The 20,812-nt window shown below is 37.1% G+C and overlaps 1 protein-coding gene across 3 annotated transcripts; it reads left to right on the top strand.

The window, feature by feature from the left end:
• Positions 1-5,990: 5,990 nt before the first annotated feature.
• On the top strand, positions 5,991-20,051 carry LOC121313543 (1-aminocyclopropane-1-carboxylate synthase-like protein 1). 3 transcript variants are annotated; one of them, XM_041246217.1, is made up of 14 exons: positions 5,995-6,268; positions 7,904-7,963; positions 8,321-8,391; positions 10,553-10,622; positions 11,528-11,594; positions 11,842-11,939; positions 12,188-12,265; positions 14,556-14,656; positions 15,685-15,768; positions 16,353-16,398; positions 16,488-16,629; positions 17,722-17,864; positions 19,054-19,207; positions 19,660-20,051. In XM_041246217.1, the coding sequence occupies exons 1-14, from the start codon at positions 6,146-6,148 to the stop codon at positions 19,842-19,844; spliced, it is 1,422 nt and encodes a 473-aa protein (XP_041102151.1). In that variant the 5' UTR covers positions 5,995-6,145; the 3' UTR covers positions 19,845-20,051. The 3 variants fall into 3 exon arrangements, 2 of the variants coding, with proteins under 2 accessions (XP_041102152.1, XP_041102151.1); XR_005950004.1 differs by lacking the exon at positions 19,660-20,051 and having other exon boundaries at positions 5,993-6,268; positions 17,722-18,236; positions 19,054-19,138; XM_041246218.1 differs by lacking the exons at positions 17,722-17,864; positions 19,660-20,051 and having other exon boundaries at positions 5,991-6,268; positions 19,054-19,201.
• The last annotated feature ends 761 nt before the right edge of the window (positions 20,052-20,812 follow it).

The following is a 20,812-nucleotide window of genomic DNA, read 5'->3' as shown; positions in this document are numbered from 1 at the left end:
TTCTGTCACCATGTGGCAAAAAAGTTTTGTGGTCTGACGAAACTAAAATTGAATTTTTTGGCCTAAATGCAAAGCGTTATGTTTGGCGCAAACCCAACACAGTGCAACACCCAAAGAACACCATCCCTACTGTGAAGCATGGTGGTGGCAGCATCATGTTATGAGGATGTTTCTCATAGGCAGGGACTGAGGCACTTGTCAGGATAGAAGGGAAAAAGAATGGAGCAAAGTAAAGAGAAGTCCTTGAGAAAAACTTGCTGCCCTCTGCAAGAAAGCTGAAACTGGCACGGAAGTTCACCTTTCAGCATGACAAAGACCCAAAGCACAAAGCTAAAGCTACACTGGCGTGGCTAAGGAACAAAAATGTAAATGTCCTTTAATGGCCCAGTCAGAGCCCCAACCTAAATCCAATCGAAAATTTGTGGCATGACTTGGAACCTGACAGAGCTTGAACAGTTTGGTAAAGAAGAATGGTCAAATATTGCCAAATCTAGGTGTGCAAAGTTGACAGAGATCTATCCCAACAGACTCACAGCTGTAATTGCTGCCAAAGGTGCTTCCACCAAGTATTAACTCAGGGAAGTAGAGACTTATCCAATTATGATCTTTCAGTTTTGTATTTTTAATATATAACTTTTTTTCCCCTTAACAGTGTGGAGTATGGTGTGTAGATAAGTGGGAAAAAAAAAACATAACTTAAATGCATTAAACTCTGAGACACTGCCACAACAAAATGTGAAAAAAAAGTTCAAGGGGGTGTATACTTTATATAGGCACTGTAGAGAGTAGTTAAAAAAGATTAAACAAATTATATAGCATAACTAAAATGATTTAATCCAATTAACATTATGTAAGGGTTGATTTCTTAAAAATAATAAGCCATATAAGTCTTCTTCAGATAGTTTCAATCAAAAAAGTTTATTCAGGGACAAAGTAAATCACACACAAAGTGTCAGCTGATGGTATTCTGAGCTGCCCTGGTACAGAAATGGTATTTTGAGCTGCCCTGGTACAGAGATGGTATTCTGAGCTGCCCTGGTACAGAGATGGTATTTTCTGGACAAAGAAATGATTTTGATATACTACACACATATACAGCTATCTCGTGTAATTTACTTGAACAAATTTGATCTTATTTCCTTAGCGTGATACACGGTGTGAGACAAAGCACATTAACAGATAGCATCTGTGTTTCTTCACTGAGGTCAGCAGAATGCCAGATAACAAGAAGCTACATTTAAGAACAACTTAATATGTTAAGAGTTTTGTTCAGTTTTCACAGACGGCAAAGCACCATACCCACACATCACAAGGTTGAATGACAAGGCTGGTGATTGCAAGCTGCTGATGTACACCAGCAAACAGCTGATGAAACAATAAGAGCAATTTAAAAAGCCTACGTGTTCCATGTGTACAGTGTGTTATTGGCGTAACTTTGGTTTCAAAAGTGTGTGGGTGGGGGGTACTGGGCAGTTTCTGTAGCTGGGACATGCATGAAGGTTATTCTATCTGAAACAATAAAATATGTTACAAACAAGTACAACAAAAACTTTGCATACCATGTATGTCTAATTAAAAGATCCAAAGACATTCCTGAGGCAGTCATTCAAAACAATAAATTGTTGGCACAATGTTGTCATGAGTGACGAGTGTGGCAAATAGCTATATTATTCAGTCTCTTCTGAATCGTGGAATTACAAAGTCATGACTTTAGTATTCGAAGAGCACCGAAGCTCCACTCAGATTGGAGCCTGGATCACATCCCTTTAGTACAACCGGCCCCTGAGGCAGCATGAGCACTAAAGGGAGTGTGACATAATGCAGAGTTAATGAGAAGGATGAAAATTGCCCTTGAAATATATTTCTAGAAACCTTTCCCCACAATTGAAATAATTAAGGTATATACCGTTTATTATTAAAATGATGCTAATACTGTATTGGGGGCAGCACGGTGGCATGGTGGTTAGCACTGCTGGTTCGATTCCGGCCTAGTGGTCTGTCTATGTGGAGTTTGCATGTTCTCCCTGTGTCTGCGTGGTTTTATCAACAACATGACAAATAGAATTGGAACTCACACCAGGCAAATAGCTGTACAGTGCCTATAGAAAGTCTACACTCCCTTGAACTTTTTTCACATGTCAGTGCCTCAGAGTTTCATGCATTTAAATAAGGATTTTTTTCCACTTATCTACACACCATACTCCACACTGTTAAGGGGAACAAAGTTTTTATTGAGAAAAAAATATTAAAAATACAAAACTGAAAAATCATAATTGGATAAGTCTCCAGCCCCCTGAGTTAATACTTGGTGGAAGCACCTTTAGCAGCAACTACAGCTGTGAGTCTGTTGGGATAGGTCTCTACCAACTTTGCACTCCTAAATTTGGCAATATTTCACCATTTTTCTTTACAAAACTGTTCAAGCTCTGTCAGGTTCTTTGGGGAGTGTTGATGGACAGCAGTCTTCCCAAGTAATGCCACAAATTCTCGATTGGATTTAGGTCAGGGCTCTGACTGGGTCACTCGAGGACATTTACCTTTTTGTTCCTTAGCCACTTCAGTGTAGCTTTGACTGTGTGCTCTGGGTCATTGCCATGCTGAAAGGTGAACTTCCGTACCAGTTTCAGCTTTCTTGCAGAGGGCAGCAGGTTTTCCTCAAGGACTTCTCTGTACTTTTTTCCATACATTTTCCCTTCTATCCTGACAAGTGCCTCAGTCCCTGCCTATGAGAAACATCCTCATAACATGATGCTGCCACCACCATGCTTCACAGTAGGGATGGTGTTCTTTGGGTGATGCACTGTGTTGGATTTGTGCCAAACATAACGCTTTGCATTTAGGCCAACAAGTTTAATTTTAGTTTCGTCAGACCACAAAACTTTTTGCCATATGGCTATAGAATCTCCTGAGTGTTTTTTTCCATAGTTCAGACAGAATTCAAATTGGGCTTTCTTGAGTAATGGCTTGCTTCTTGCCATCCTACCATACAGGCCAGATTTGTGGAGTGCTTGGGATATTGTTGTCACATGCACTTTGACCAGTCTTGGCCATAAAAGCCTGTAGCTCTTGCAAAGTTGCCATTAGCCTCTTTCTTGCTTGATCATCCCGTTTGGAGGGACGGCTGATCTAGGCAGGGTCTTGGTGGTGCCATACACCTTCCACTTCTTAATAATCGTCTTGACTGTGCTCCAAGGGATATTCCAAGCCTTTGATATTTTTTTTATACCCGTCCCCTGATCTGTGCCTTTCAACAACTTTGGCCCGGAGTTCTCTTGAAAGTGCCTTGGTGCTCATTGTTGAGTCTTTGCTTTGAAATCCACTACACAGCAGAGGGAACCTACAGGAACTGCTGAATTTATCCTGAAATTATATGAATCACTACAATTTAACACAGGTGGAGGCCACTTGGTGTGTGATTTTTGAAGGCGATTGGTTACACCTGAACTAATTTAGGATTGCTACACTGGACACTTATCCAACCAAGCTATTTAAGTTTTTATTTTTAATTAATTTTCTACAAATTTGTAGAATATTTTTTCCCTTGGAATTTGTGGGGTAGGATGTGTAGATAAATGGAAAAAAAAAAAACTTAATTCCAGGCTATAAGGCAACAAAAAGTGAAAAATTTGAAAAAAGGTGTAGACTTTCTATAGGCACTGTGTGTGTGTGTGTGTGTATATATATATATATATATATATATATATATATATATATATATATATATATATATATATATATATATATATATTGAAGAAATACATACAAATGAGTACAATTGCCATTTTTACCAAATCCTGTGTGTTGTGAAAATGTAATACAGTATTTTAGCGATTGTTCTAGTTTTTGATAGATGCTTAAAACAAATCATACTTTGATAGTGCTCTTTATTGAAGATACCAATATTTGATGGGCACATGTGGAATGTCAAATGTTCATACCTTGTCAGTTATATGTGTGAATGTGGCACAATGTGATGTTTTTCTACCTTTGCAAAACAATTTTACAAAGGTACACTTGAGGATACTTGTTATACTAGGCTACGGTTTCGAAAAAACGCTGGGCTTTGATGTAGTGCATGTTTATTAGGAATGACACACGCCCGTTTTTTGGGATGGAACCGCATAACAGTCTCGTGTTTTGATTGGTCATGTTTGTCACATGAATATGTCGTCACACAGTGGAAAAGCTTGCAGGCATTTTTAAGATTGCGATTAAAAAGAGAAAGAGCGAGAGATATGATTTTCACAACTTTTCAATTAAAATATAACGTGGTATTTTGCTGTACTAATATAACAAACTATGGGTTATTACTTTATATGAATTACCATGTTATGCACGAATGTAAGAATTGTGTTTTTTTTCTGTAGCTGTGTACTTTTTTCTTTCAAATAGCATATATCTATATTCGTTTGCATCATATATTTTAATGTCGAATATATACACTACTGCGATTTTTTTACACGTTCGGTTTGCAGATAACGTCCCAAATTCCGGGCCGCTCTGATAACATCCTAAATTCTGGGCTGCTCTGTTTTTTAGATAACGTCCCAAATTCTGCATTTTCGAATTCAGCACAGTTTTGGGGATATTCTGCTTAGCTGACAGACGAGTTTCCAAGTCATGCATGTTCTGGATTGTGAATGAATTTAAGAGTAACCCTTAGTACATGAATCAAGCTAAGGGTTACTCTTAGTTTGATTCATGTACGTAGGGTTATTAATATGCTAATATTAAAACACTTTTGAGAAGAAACGTGGTATTCCAAAAAAAAAAAAAAAAAAAAAAAAGGACATTTAATTTGCTTATGTTATGTCCATCAATATATAGTCATGCTTAGGGGTTTATGAGACCTTCTGGGTTTAAGAGACCAGTGCCCTTCAACAACTTCAAATAAATCGTATTGCGTTGTATTAGTCATTTTCCTTATCTATTCCTGAGAGTTTATACTGTAGGCCAGGGGTTTTCAATCTTTTTTTTTTAAACTGTACCCCTTCTACCTGGAGGTTTCAACTCAAGCACCCATTTACAATTTTCACTGAACTGAACGGTACCTTAGTTGCAATAAAATGGAGAATAATCTGATGACACCCCGTGCAGGGGTTGCTTAGTGGTGTGTAGTGTGCGTGCAGGGGTTGCATGGTAGTGTGTGCAAACTCATAGTTTGTTAGATTAGTACTGCAAAATATCCAGTTATATTTTAATTGAAAGGTTGTGGAAAGCAAATCTTGCTCTGTTTCTAATTTAATAATCTAATATAAAACTAACTAGTTACATGTGGAATAAAATGTACGTTTACAAAACACATAATTTCATATCCAAAGACCTGGGTAAGAGCCCTGCATCGGGTAGGCGGGTGCGGGTCTGAAAATCTAATTTTTTGAGTCAGACTCGGGTCTGAATTTGAATCACTAAAAACGTTTTCTGTCCTTTCCCAAATAACATATTAGAAGATAAATGTATTTCCTGCACCAAAGCAGGAGGCGATTAGGGAACTAACTATGCAGTATTCTCGGTCTGTTTTGTCGCTTGTTTGATAAGTCGCGAAATCCTAAATTTTACCACGTCAGCTTGGTGATATTAAAAATGTCTGTGGACGTCTCGAGATGAAACAAAAGATAGCGCAGGGTTTATATCATCTGGTGCACAGGTAAATCAGAAGTATAGAATTATTTTGGAATTAGCGAATAAAAATATGACTCGATTCGTTGCTTGTAAAACCTTTTATTATGTTTTTGTGTATGACAGCCGCAACACTGGTACATCATCTCTGCGAAAGGACTGGTGCAGCTCCCTTTCAACTGGTGGCACGAAAGGAATAAACAGGCATTTTACAGTAAAATAACTTGAGATAGTTAATAAGTTAGTATGTTAAAATATATCCCGACCACTAGTGGGAGCCGTGTAGCCTATAAATGCAATCCGTGGAAAATGGCAGAGGTAGAGATATTTGATGCTCGCCCCTATTCTGCAACGGGGGGGGGGGGGGGGGGGGGGGAGAAATAATCAAAACCGTCTGGGCATATGCAGTGTCGTGCGCAGTACGCAAAGTTAGAACATTTGACAGGGACCAAGTACTGTGACGCCGGTGTCTGTAGTGCTTTATCTTGGAGGATATTATTTAAGAAATCATTTTCGAGCCCGTGTTATGGAGAATAAAAGCAGCCTGCTGTCGTCCAGAGGTGCCCGTATTGCTGGGTATGAAGGTATCCTGGGTAAAGGGTTTGGCATGTACGTGAAAGATCCCTACGAGCAGGACACAAATCCCCAGGTAACTTGAAATTAAATTAGATAAAACTACTACTGATGTGCTAAATATATTCTAGAAGTGTTCGCGTGTCAAAATATTTCATTTTCAAATGACTGTTTATCCATTCTAGAGCAAGTCTGATTCACAGTCTGCCCACAGCAGGGCTCTCTCTCTCTCTTTATGACTCATAGTACAGTCATACCGGCGGTATCTACTCCGGTAAATAACTATCCATTTAACATATGTCTTTCGAAATGAATACACAGTTGGCCATTATCTGAAAAATGATAATAAAGTTTTTAAGTTTTAAAAATACTGGTTATTTACGCTCATTACTAGGTTCCTGTGTAGAATAGCGGAAATTTAAAACATACATTGAGAGCAGGTACGACTACATACATTTCAAGGCCGTAGCCAGAGGCACCCGAGGTGGGCTTCGGTTAAAAGCATAGGCCCTTTTACACGTTGCTTTGCCGCAAAATAAAATATATATATATATATATATATATATATATATATATATATATATATATATATATATATATAGATATATGTATATTTCATCCTTCGTTGTGTGCATACATGAATTCCCAAGTCCTATAGTTTATGCTGTTCAAAATCTTTAAGGAATATTGTCTCCTTATGTCGAGTGATTGCCTTGTTTAGTAGGCTATTGTCTGTATTTCAATTTAATATCGGTATTTAAAATATCTAGAAGTTTTTTTTGTTTTTTTTTTCTGACAAATATACCAGCATTTTAATGAGAATGTTTTATGTCGACTGTTGAAACTAGCCGAAATCTTAACTAAGACTTCTTTCTACTCCAGCAAATAGCGTGCAGTGTGAAGGAGGTGGAATAAAATGAATTGCTCTGCATTTTAAGTAGTGCTCATAATGCATACAGATAATTAATCATTGCAATCATTATTCATTTTATTTGACGATTTTAAAAAGGGTGAATGAAGTATTTGTTTTATGAAGCAGTTGTAGCTACAACCTCCAAGCAGCGAGGGCAAAGCGACCATCAACCCGCTTAAACTCATTTTATTGCTGAAACTTTATGTATGCAAGCGTTCATGTCTTCTCGGTATTTGAATAATGACATCACTGTTAAAATCCAAGTTTGATAGATTAGGATTTAAAACGAAGTATAGTGTCTACAATAGATTCTGACTTTGCTACTTTTATTATGTTCTTTATATTGAATTTGAATGTTACAAAGTAAAAAGCTCAGTGCACTGGACAAAACCACACAGGTCCTGCAAATCTATAACCTCAAGTAACTCAAAATTCTATGGTATCTTATTCAGAACTGTTAACAAAAATGTTGTATTTAAATAAACAACATAGTGTTGTCCTAATCTTTTTTCTGTTTTAAAAACTGTAGTGGTGGGGGTGCATGGCAAGTGCATCAGCCTGTAATGAATAAATCACTATGGCCCTGCATTAGGTCTACATAGTTGGTTCTAGGTTTAGTTTTGTAAAAATTCAATTTTTGTAAACATGCTCTTAATGCATAATGTAAATGTGTGCTTTATAAATCAGTGCTTTTGTTCATCCACAATGTGTGTGAGATGCACAAAAAGACATTCATGAACTACATGTTTTTTTTTGTTTTTTGTCGTCCCCCCCCCCTCATCCCACCGTCCACCCCAGGGAATCTTAAACTTGGGAACCAGTGAAAACAAGCTATGCTATGATATTATACATGGAAGAGTAAGTAATTGGGTATTCTCTGTCTTACATCATCCTGAATGTTGGTGAATTAAAAAAAAAAAAAAAAAAATGCATGTCTCAGTGGGGCTAGTCTAAAAATATCTCTATTTGTTAATTAACATGGTGTGTATGTGTGTTCTAAAAACCTGCAGAGAATTTGTTAAATAAGAAATTTGTTTTATTTTTAGCAACTTATTTGCAGCCTACTTAACTGACTGGACAAAAAAAATAGATACTCTACTTAATGGCTAACTCCTGGCTAAATGAAAGCAGGTTTGCCTTGTATAGTGGTGTTGTCCATTGTAGCACATCTGTTGATTCTCACACGTTTCTTTTGTTGTTTTTATGTATATATAGCTGACAAGACCTGGTATGAACTCTCTGGAGCCTCACCTGCTGCAGTACTCTAATGTACAGGGCCTAGAAAGGTAAGAATACAACAAATAGATGCACAGCCAGGATGAAATCAATAGGTCATACTGCAGGGTGTCATGGTTGCAGAATGTTCTTATTTTTTATATTAAAAGTTTAACTATTTTAAGTTAAATAGGAACTACAGAAATTAAGAGTTCTTACTTATTCTGTGTGTTCTACCAACTACTATAACCAGTATACAAATGTCAGTCATTTCTGGAAGTACTTACTAAGGCCCCGTTCACACTTCTGTGTTGGCCCAGGGCCGCCTCAGGTGTAGATCTGCAACCCTGTTCACATTTGCGGTTTAAGGTGCCTTTGCACATTCACATATGCTGAAAAGCAGGCCTAAAATATGGTGAACTGCTTATTTTCTTATGGAATAATCGACTGCACTCAGAATGGAATAGCTACTGGGATACATAGTAATCCTTGATTTCTATCAGGTGTTTCTTATTAATATATATTTTTTCAATGCAGCACAGTAGCAATTTTATGGTATATTTTATGTTTTTTTTGTGGAAATCAACATGCTGACTACACACTGCACTCCTATAACGCTGAATTCCACGGTACCAAATTTTGTCACCACACATTGCTTATTTATCACTCCGTTGCCCATATCCTTGAATTACCTGTGGCTGACCGTAGAGGTGTTACCCAATTTGTATGTTCTCAAGGACTAAGTTGCTTTGACAGGATTTAGTACCACAGTAATTGTTTTTGATAGTGTTTTATGCATAAGAGGCCAATAGAATTCTGTGATCTCAATTTTTGTTACACATTATTGACTATTGTGACGTAATGTTATGGTGTGTAACGGAGTGAGGCTCTGAGCTTACCCACAATCACATTATTCTCTCAAGAACAGAGTTATTTAGAACGCAGGAAACAGCAACTTGATAGTGTTCACAGGTATAAATATTTATTTTCTTAAATGATACTTCACTCAGATTGCAACTGACTAATAGGTTATACATACAATGACTGACATTCACAAGACAAGCTCACGACTGACCATCTAATACTACTGTTCCACCCTAAGGAAAGACATGGCATTAAATAATAATGAATGAATTACCAAACAACCGGTTACACCTGGAAAGTATACAAAAATATAGTATTAACATTCATTCCATTTCCAATAAACATTCATATATTTTACATTACACCTGTTTCTTCTTATTTATACATGTTTAACCTACATGAATACCGTCTTTGTTTACAACACGATTGTTAAACTATTATATTGTTTACTCGTTATTATTATCATTGTCATTATTATTCTCTAGTCCCTAACCATTACCAGTAAAGACTGAACATTAGCATTACCCCTCCTCTTGAAAGATTACGGAACATATGGCTATAACAAAACCTGCTGGCGTTGAGCACAGAAAATAATCCCAAGTTTGCTGTTTATGTTTCCTTTCATTCAATTTGTTTGTTTCTACAATGGTCTGCCTATGAGTGTAATCTACAGCCTTGCTGCATGAAGTACAAAACAGCACATTATCGGCAACGTGAAATTCATCCTTGCCAAACTCGTTGATCCGATCTTTAGGAGTGATTTGTTGTTATTTTCGGCATTTTTGAACAGCTCTGGATACTGACTGAAGTAAACTGAAGCTTAATTCAACACTGAACTTGAATACCGGAAGCAGTTTTATTAGAGCAGTATGTTTATGTAAATTTAAAGCAAAGTTGCCTTTGTTAATGCTTATATATGGTGCATGTATTGATTTGGTTATCAAACACAAAAAAAGCCTTGCTTGATTTTTGCACATCCCCCCCCCAACTCCAAATCTAGTTAGTAATGTGAAAGGAAAAGGCGGCCTAAGTCTGCTTTGCGTTCATACATATGTAAAGGCCGGCCCTGATCACGGATTGCCTTTTCTTGGATCGTTCACATATGAGAAAAGGCAGCCCTGAAGCAGACCTGAGCCGCCTTAAATTGCAAGTGTGAATGGGGTCTAAGTGTTTTGTGAAACAACAAAAACTGTTTGACAGATTATGGTTTTGACTACACTAGGAGTTGGCAGGCTTAATTTGTACTTGCAACAATGGCTTCAGTTATCATTTTGACCCAAATGCATTTTCGAATGCCAACTGTATGCCTGTATGTAATGTAGGCTTGAAAATATAGATATATTTTCTACATTTAACTGTGCATTTCAGTTTCAGAAAAGAAATTGCCAAATTTCTCACAGAATATGCCAGAGCCCAAAATCCATTGGACCCAGAGCACGTAAGAAAGAAACAGTGCTTAATTTCAATTTGTATTTACATTTAAGGAAAAGGTGGAGCTTATCCTTATCCAAAATTCATGATTTGTACACACAGTACTGCCATTGTTCAATAAGCTAAAACTGCAAATCCAGTTGGTTAATTACATGTCAGAATAAACTCAGTTTCTGAATGGAGATGGTATCTTAAATGTCTTACACTTACTGTATGTGAGGACAATTTTTTTTTTAATGTATTACTATTTGTGTCTTCTAGGAAAAATGTTAATAAAGTAATCCATCGCGTGTCTGCCCTGATCGTTTATCCACCATAATCAACCTTTTCAGCAATGTTAGTTTATTATTGAACAGAGAACATTAGTTCAGATATTGTAGATCCTACAAAAGTTTTCTTATACTGTGCTGTATGTGCTCTGTGCGCTGACATTGCTGGTAGTGTGTTGATATGTAAATAAATGCGGTTCGCTTGCGGGGCGTATCAACTTCAACCTCCGTCTCAGTCTCCTGCCTGTCACTCAGCAGTGAATGCACACACCCACATGACAGACGGCTACCCTGTCACAAGCATTAATACCCTGTATCTTTCTAAACAAGGGATTTAGGGGAGTTCCTTAATAAAACCTGAATCGCAAAACAATTATTGTGTGACTATAGTAATTGTTACAGCTTTGTATAGTGGGATTTAAAACAGGATTCATTCATCTGACTTTTCACATATCCGCCCTTACTCTGTTCCTACTGCAGTTGGATATGTACCATATTAGTTTTTAGCTATTAATTCTATGAGCTAGTCATGGGCTTTTTTTTTTTTTGCTGGCACAAGGTCATACGACTTGTATAGTGCTACAGTGAATCATCAATATTTTGTAATAAATAATGTTTGCATTGGTTTCTGTGTTTGGTTTAGGTTGTGGTCATGAATGGATGCTGCTCCGTCCTTGCTTCACTCACTGCTGTTTTGTGTGATTCGGAAGGTGTGTAAAACCTGTTAACTAATTAGCAGTGTTATCCGTGGTCCTCCTTATATTCTAATCAAAACCGTTATAGTGCTGTATTGTAAATATTTGGACATCATCAACTTAGTTAAAAAGTAAAGAACCAACAGGTTCTCAGCAAATTATAGGGGAGATCAGTCATAGTGTTAACTAAGCCATTAAGATGTAATAAAATAGATTTTGTAAAATGTACAATTTGAATTGGTGATGCTGTTTTTTCATTTAGATGGTTACTTAATCCCAACGCCGTATTACGGGAGTGTGTATCCAGATTCATGGCTCTATGGAAAAGTAAGACCAGTGCATGTACAGCTGGACAGCAAGGCAAGTAAAGTTTCATGAGGTCTGTAGTGATTTGTGTGGTTTTGCTTCTGTCTTATTGTTTTAAATTGCAAACTTTTCCACTGTTATTGAAAGTAGTACTGGTTCTACACATCAGCTTCTCGACCTTACATGTCTTATATCCTTATATTCATATGTCTTATGTTCTTATATTGCACCGTTTAGTTAACATTTAATAGCCCATGATCCAAAACAGTTGTTTCAAAGAGGATTTGTCAACTGTCTTGCAGATGTCTGATGGGGAAAGCCATCCTTTTATGTTGACAGTTAAAAAACTAGAAGATGCCATGACAGAGGCCACAAAGCAGGTACAGTCACCCGTCTCTGCATGCTGTGTCCCACTATGCTTTACACCTAGTAAAGTTTTATAGATGTTGAACAGAATTTTATTTTGCTGTAAGAAAAACTGTTTGGGCCCTTTCCTGATAAGTTGTATTTATTGGTGGGTATTTTATTTAGATGAAGGTGAGAATCAAGTATATGGCAGCTCCAGAACCATTCAAACTATAATGATAGATATTTCTTGAAGAAAAGTGTTGGGTGACTTTAAGACTGATCTCTGATCTAAAGACTGCCCCATTACTTACATGTGATCTTTTAGTTTCCAGATGAGACACCACAATCTTTGAAATTGGGATGTATTTACAGTGTCTATAGAAACTCTACACCCCCTTGAACTTTTTTCACATTTTGTTGTCAGTGCCTCAGAGTTTCATGCATTTAAATGAGGATTTTTTTCCACTTATCTACACACCATACTCCAAGCTGTTAAGGGAAATAAGTTATATATTAAATACAAAACTGAAAGGTCATTATTTGATAAGTCTCCACCCCTCTGAGTTAATACTTGGTGGAACCACCTTTGGCAGCAATTACAGTACTTTGCTCCATTCATTTTCCCTTCTATCCTGACAAGTGCCCCAGTCCCTGCCTATGAGAAACATCCCATAACATGATGCTGCCACCACCATGCTTTACAGTAGGGATGGTGTTATTTGAGTGATGCGCTTTGTTGGGTTTGCACCAAACATAACGCTTTGCATTTAGGCCAAAATGTTCAATTTTAGTTTCGTCAGACCACAAAACTTTTTTTGCCACATGGCTACAGAATCGCTGAGTGTTTTTTTGCATACTTCAAACAGGATTCAAGGTGGGCTTTTTTGAGTAATGTCTTCCTTCTTGCCACCCTACCATATAGGCCAGATTCGTGGATATTGTTGTCACATGCACACTTTGACCAGTCTTGGCTGTAAAAGCCTGTAGCTCTTGCAAAGTTGCCATTGGCCTCTATGCAGTCTTTCTGATCAGTCTCCTTCTTGCTCGTCATGGTCTTAGTGGTGCCATACACCTTCCACTTCTTAATTGTCTCGACCGTGCTCGAAGGGATATTTAAGGCCTTTGATATTTTTTTTATACCCATCCCCTGATCTGTGCTTTTCAACAACTTTGTCCCAGAGTTCTTTTGAAAGCGCCTTGGTGCGCATGGTTGTGTCTTCGCTTTGAAATACACTACCCAGCAGAAGGAATCTAAAGGAACGTTGCATTTATCCTGAAATCATGTGAATCACTACAATTTAACACAGGTGGAGGCCACTTAACTTGGTGTGTGATTTTGAAGGTGATTGGTTACACCTGAGCTAATTTGGGATTGCTATTATAAGGGGGTGGACACTTATCCAATCAGGCTGTTTTTAATTAATTTTCTACTAATTTCTAGAATATTTTTTTCGCTTGGAAGTTGTGGGGTAGGATGTGTAGATAAATGAAAAAAAATTGAAAGGGGGTGTAGACTTCCTTTAGGCACTGTATATGGATTTTCATCTGAGGCTTCATCTGCTCTGAAGTAACTGTCAGATTACATTGTAAAACTGGTAGTGCTTTGTTTTTGTTTATTTAAAGCACAAGTATAAATTATATCTAGACCTATTCAGTTGATCCAAACAGTGGCAGATACAGATTGAGTTTTACATACATAAGTCCCCATAACTTTGAAACAACTGTGGTCTGGTTTCACAGACCCAGGTAATATTGGACTATATAATGTTACCTAATGTAAGTAATTGAGGTCTGTGAAACCAACAATGCTGTTAATGATCTTTACAGATCTTTACATGACATTTTTAGATTTTACATTAAATGTTAAAGTTCTTTAAAGTTCTTTTAGACTTGCTAACTTTAAAGATGTTTCATATGTTCCATGTGGTCCTGATGTTTGAGCAAATATGTAGGAAATATAACATTTGGCAACTGTCCTTAAAGGATGTCTGCATTATGTAGAACGATAGAGAGCGGAGAGGGAGCTCCTCTAGACAGTTATAGAAGTATGGTATAGTTTAGATTACTAGGCAGATGTGTTCTTTTTGTTTTTGTCCTCTTACCACTTGCAGTCAAAGCCACTATCTGTTATTTTTTGAAGACATCTTTTGTGTATGGTCTCGAAAGTCTGTTTTATCTAGACAGTTTTATACATACAGATGTTAAAAATACAATATTGCTTTTGCTGGTTTACAAAAGTAGAGACAGTTGTCCAGTTGTTTTTTTGTTTTTGTTTTAAGGCATCTTGTTGGCGTCTCCTACTGTCAGTCTTTTATTTTTCAGGGCATCAGAGTCAGAGCTTTAATCCTGATCAACCCTCATAATCCATTAGGGGACATTTACCCTGCACACTTACTGAAAGAATGTCTAGACTTTGCATACAGGTTTGAGCTCCAAAATGGGCTGCCATTTTCCATAATACAGTTTAAGGAAATAAACATTACTTTGGTAAATTCCTTGGTACTCGCTGCTTGATTGGGCTGATTATTTACCTGCACACATTCTTGGCCCCTTTGAAGCTACTTTGGGAGAAAATGACACCATTCTTGTGGAAGTGCTGTATCATACAAATCAATTTGTTACTTATTAGAGAGAATTAAATAATACAAAAATCAAGCCTTCCCAACATAGTGTAGTGTATAAATTGATCTAATTAGTGATTGAGCAATACAATTAAATATTTCACAGTTTAGTGCTTTAATATCATTGAAATCCCTTGGAATATTGCCTCCGACATGCACTCCTCAAAGTGGCCACACTGTGCAGTAATTCCGTTTCTACTGAAAATCATTAACTTTTACAATAAAAAAGGATATACTTCTAATTGGTGTAATGTATGTGAAAAGATTCATACCAATAGAAAATATTTCTTTGTACAGCCTGATTTAGGCTCATTACGATGTAGATTTGGTGAAATATAATATAAATGGGAACCCAGAAAATTATCAAAGTCTAGTAATTTCAGATTCTGTTTTATAGAAAAGAAAGTAGGTTACCATATCTAAAGTGGGTTTTACTAACATACTACAGATGCAGTTTCTTGGAAATGTAATGCTAGACACGTTGTATTTATGGGCACCCAGTGGGAAATGCATGAATTTTAAATACCACAACCTTTCAGTAAAAGTTAGGGTTTTACAAGGATGTTTGGCTTTGGGATATGTGGAGTAGTCAATTTTTGGATTGGGTTGAAATGTATGCTTAGATTTATTGTTGTTTGTGGGTATCGGTCCCACTGATTTAACAAAGCACCACATGGATTACGGAGATTAGATACAATACGCAGTTTACAAAGATATAAATAGTGACTAGACAGTTGAAGATAGTTCACCCCATCAGCCCCTGCATGGATGTGTTAATAATCATGTTTACATTATTATTTTTCTAAGTGTTTCTTTCTATCGGCATACAGATATGGACTGCATGTAATCATTGATGAAATTTACATGCTCTCCGTGTATGACGGCACCTTTGCCAGTGTTCACAGTTTAGACAGGTAAAATAAAGCACCGTTCTCTTTACAGCATGTTTATTGTTTACTGTTGTTGCATTACAACATTTATTTTCTTACAATTGTAATTGATGTTATTTATTATTCACATGCCTTGTCTCATAGATTACCTGGGACCTACCCTACCACTAACACTGGAGAAACTTGCACTTGTAATTGACGGCAACATCAGACTTATTTAGTTAGAACCACAGCAACAAAACAGCAACATCAGACTTGTATTTAGTTAGAACCACAGAAATGTGACATCTAGACCTCATACTTGGCACACTTTGTAATGTAATTTTAGTGGTGCCATTCTAAACCATTAGTATACAAAGTAATAGAAAAAGTCATTTATTGAAAAAAATTAACATAACACTTTGTACTATAATGGAACATGGAATACTGTGGTTCAAATGTGTCCCTTTAATTAGTATATAGTCATTTTTATATTTTGTCCTTGTGCCACTTGATGGACACACCCTGTTTCACATACATTTTTACATTGAAGTTAAATATTTATTTTGTAAAACTTGCATGCCACTACTGCCATGTTACTATTTTAAAACCCCACTGTATGTTTACAGATTGCCTGACCCAGAAAGAACACACATTATATGGGGATTTAGTAAAGTAAGTATGGTTTAGGCCGTTCCTGTAGAATCCATACTGTTAAGATCCAGAAGTGCTGTAGGTGGTTTAAACTTTTCCTTGCCTTCTAGGATTTTGCCATGTGTGGAGTTCGAGTCGGAACTGTGTACACCCGGAGCCAGGAAGTTCGAAAAGCACTTAATCAGCTGGCCTGTTTCCATGGTTGCGCTGGCCCAGTGCAGCAGGTTCTTAGTCATCTGATCTGGGACCAAGGTACACACTAGCAGCAGTGTTGTAGTTGAGCTAGAACAAAGGTCTGGTACTTTTTTTTTTCTATAGGCAGATCCTTGACCTTAATTTAAGAATCTTTACCGATTTGTTTTGAAAATGCTTATATGGTGCCTGACCACTCTATTTTCATTGACGGGGCACCGATAAAGCAGTCTCTCTTCCGTGGGGGAAATCCAAATGTCTTTCTGCTCCTTGCCACCAGGAACAAAAAAATAAATCTGTATCCGGTTCCCTACGTACCAGTATTGATGGTACACTCCGAATCGGAGTCTGATAAGCGCACAATTTTAAATGTTTGCAGTCAAGAGTCAACACATCTCTCGAACAATTGTCTGATTTAGTTAGTCGTCCTTGTGATGCAATGTAGAGAAAATTAGGAACATCTATTACAAACTAGTACTACTTTGAGAAGGCTAACCATTTTTTTATAAAAATGTTGACAAAGGCGGAAAAAGTGCATACTACTGTTGACATAAACATGGACTTAAACGTGAGATACTATACAGGGCATTGTGGTGATGACCTCCTAACCAAAATGAATAGAAAAAAACATGCATGAAAATAGTAGCCCAAAAATAACCAAACCACCAAAGACAACATTTAACTGCTTTTAGATGCTTTCAAAACAAGTCAAATTTGGCTGAAAAAATGCCAATCTGATAGTACCGATCAAGAGGATAAAAGTCGCATGCATTGTCTGTTAAATGTTACCTGAAGTTCATAAGTACAACTAAACCACAGATTTGTATAATTTGTTTTAAGAAAAATCAATATTTTAATTGACATTTTGGTACTTTCAGACTTAGAACTACACCACGGACTAGTAGATGCTGTGTAATGATTAGTTATTCTGGAACTGAAACTGTCCACATAAAAAAAAAAAAAAAAAAAACACTTCAATTTGTATGATGTGATTTTTTTAAGATGTACAGCTCAGCATCTGTATAGGTTTTTTATTGGAATTATTCAGCTTACTGTACAAGCACCAACTTAGTCTTTCAACCAGTTTGTAACGGGATCTTCTGCTCCACATTGCTCTGTACTGAGCAATGTGTTGTTATTTTTTCTTCCCAGAGTGGATAAACAATACATTTCTGCCCGCTAACAGACGACGACTCCTGAAGTCACGGAGCATTCTTGTTAATGGACTTCAAAAACTCAACATCCCTGTGCTTAAAAGTTCTGCTGGGCTTTTTGTGTGGGCTGATTTCAGAAAGGTGACTACGTCATTAATTGCTGCACATTAAAATGACAGTTTCTCAGCGGCTATGGTACAGTAGTGAGACTATATGGATATATTTTGGAATCACTCATTCAGTTGTGATAAAATTGTGTGGTCATTCCTAACACATGTTCTGGAGGGTATCCAAATCCAGTTGATCATAGTAACCTACTTTTGGATGTGTTCTGAACTCTTATGCCCCTTTTACACTGGCACACCCGAGCCGAGCTGGTGCAGAGCCCAGCCAGCCTGGTATGGCTCAGGTACCTTGAGTTGCTTTTACACTGAAGATGCGAGCTGACCGAATGACGTCATGCGTAATGAACTGCCGAGTCGCAGATAATAGAGGAGGCTTATGGCAAAAAAGGTAGTGTGTTTTTTTTTTTTTTTTTTTTTCCCCTCATGCGTTCAAACATTTGCATACAGTATGAACTTTCTAGCCTAAAATTAGTAATAATGATAATAAAAAACAACCATATTCAAGTCATGCTTGATTATGTTAGTTATTATAGCTCCATACAAAGGTGGTCTTTAGTTTTCGGTGTTATTTTGTTTACAATTTACAATTAAAGCCATATGTCTTATCTAACGTAATTTTAAAGGAGTTTTATTATTTCTGTTTAATACTTAACAGAAGGGCCCAAGTCAAAATCAAAACTCACTCATCAAATAATTATGGTAAAAAACCAGTACAAATACGTAATACTTCAGTTTTACCGTTGTTAATCTGTGAAACGACAACTTCAACGACAGTATACACTGAAAAAAGTAATTTAAACGTCTAAAATAATGGCAAAAGCAATAAGGTTACAGTTGCAACAGTCAAGATGCACCAGCGTCATGATGAAATTCAGTACCCCGCCCACGGCCCGCTTTGGCCCTGAGCCAGATTAAGATATGTTATCGGGCCGGAGTTTCATGGTTCGGGTCAGGCATATTGCCAGTGTAAAAGCAGCCGGGCCAGTGTAAAAGGGGTATTATTGGTTGATCTGACCAAGGCTATGCATCTGAATTTGATGATGCTTTGATTTTGATTAGTGATCAAGTTATTATTTCTCTGAGCTACAGAGGGCTGTGTCTTGGGAGCTTATTCCAACTTAATGGTGGTTTTGATGTAGGTTATGGTGACTGACAAAATTCAGGTGCAGAGCTTGCAATGTGCTAATGATTTCCACATTTCTCAGTTCTTAAAGACACAGACATTCGAAGCAGAAATAGACCTGTGGTGGAAGCTGATCCATGAAAAGGTTTACATCAGTCCAGGACAAGCTTTTTACTGCAGTGAACCAGGGTGGTTTAGACTGGTATTTTCAGATACTGTCAACAAGATCCAGTTGGGTAAGTAAACTGAGCATTTTAGTGATGTGCCAAATATGCTTTTAACCACCACCATCAACTCCATTCTTAAGTTGTCTTATACCAGTGGTTCTCAGCATGGAGGGGGGGTGGGGGGTAGCGGCACTTTTCAAGCATTCTAGGGGGAGTGGTGAGTATTCTAATAATACAGTAATTCTAGTAGGAATATGACATTTCTAAATCAAATTTTACAGTCTTAATGTGAATTTTACAAACTCCCTATATATATATATATATATATATATATATATATATATATATATATATATTACTTTTTTTTTTTTTTTTTTACTTTAGTCTAGAAAGCTGCACTTATTAAAGCGGAGACCCAATCAGACGATTTTGTGTTTTAAGAATCCGAAACAGTTCAGTTCCCGCCGCAAGCATTTTCTGCTATGTTGAAAAAAATAAAAAGCCATGCACTCTCTTGACAGGTATTGAAAGATTGCAGCAAGCTTTGGGGTTGCTGGCTGCTTGTGACGGTGAGAACATTCCAACGCTCGGCTCTGGAGAGGAATCCACGTCAGAGCCAGAAAATATAGATTCAGAATCTGACACTTCAGAGGATTTCAAAGATATAGCAGATGCCACACAGCTGAAGAAAATAGTTGTCTGCTAAGTAAATGTACCATGAATATGTTTTGGTATGTTTGCATTTATACTTGTACTGTTATGTTAAAAGCATGTACATTTACTAGATTAATTTTACAAAACCAGGTTTACCAAATGCAAAATGTTGTATGTTGTATGTCTCATCTCAACTTTCCTTTTTTGGTGTTTAGTGTATGTTTTTTTTGTTTACTTAATAAAGTTGACTTCATAAGAACTTGTATGTTCAAACTGAATGTGTATTCTCACTGAATACTTCTATGAGTTAGATTAGTGTTTAGCAACACAAACTGCATAAATTCAGCAGCAAAAAATAGGCTCCTTACACAGCATGCAGCTTGAAGTCCTTAACGGGGGAAGCCTGCTTTCTTAGTTGTTGGCAGAGAAATTCAAATGGAGTTTTGTGTTAAACGTGATTTTCAGGCTTGTGTGCAAACACTAATCGAAAGGGAAATTAATACATAACAATGTGAGCTTTGAATATTGTGCTGTTTGTTTTTTTCTTATTTTACAAAAAGGTAATAGAAGCAATTGCAGAATGTAATATGGGATAGATTTGAGAGGGGGGTGGGGCGGGGGGTATGGCCTTACTTTGTTAATTTCAAAATGAAAAGCACTTCCCTTATTTTGAACTACTGGTGCAATTTAAGTACCAGTAACAGTTCTTCCTTTATCAGTCTTTAAACACATCCATAATGTACAGTGTTATAGTTTACTATAGGAAACGATTAAGAAATACCTGAAACAAGGTTAAATGCAAGGTGTGGAAGGGTGGTGGGCAGTTCACTGACACACACGGGAGACAGAAGGTTTAATTGAAAACACCACACTGGTGCCCAGTTGTATTATTTTCAGTTTGATTTATTTTGGCCCGCAGAAGGCACTCTTGTCCATGGCCTGAATACCAACAACGGTAAACAGTAGTAGTACCAATACCAGTCAAATGCTGACGCACTCACAGGTGCTCTGAAATAATAA

This window comes from Polyodon spathula, chromosome 3 (genome assembly GCF_017654505.1).
Source record: "Polyodon spathula isolate WHYD16114869_AA chromosome 3, ASM1765450v1, whole genome shotgun sequence".
Lineage (NCBI taxonomy): Eukaryota > Metazoa > Chordata > Actinopteri > Acipenseriformes > Polyodontidae > Polyodon > Polyodon spathula.
This window is presented reverse-complemented; position numbering and strand designations above follow the sequence as displayed.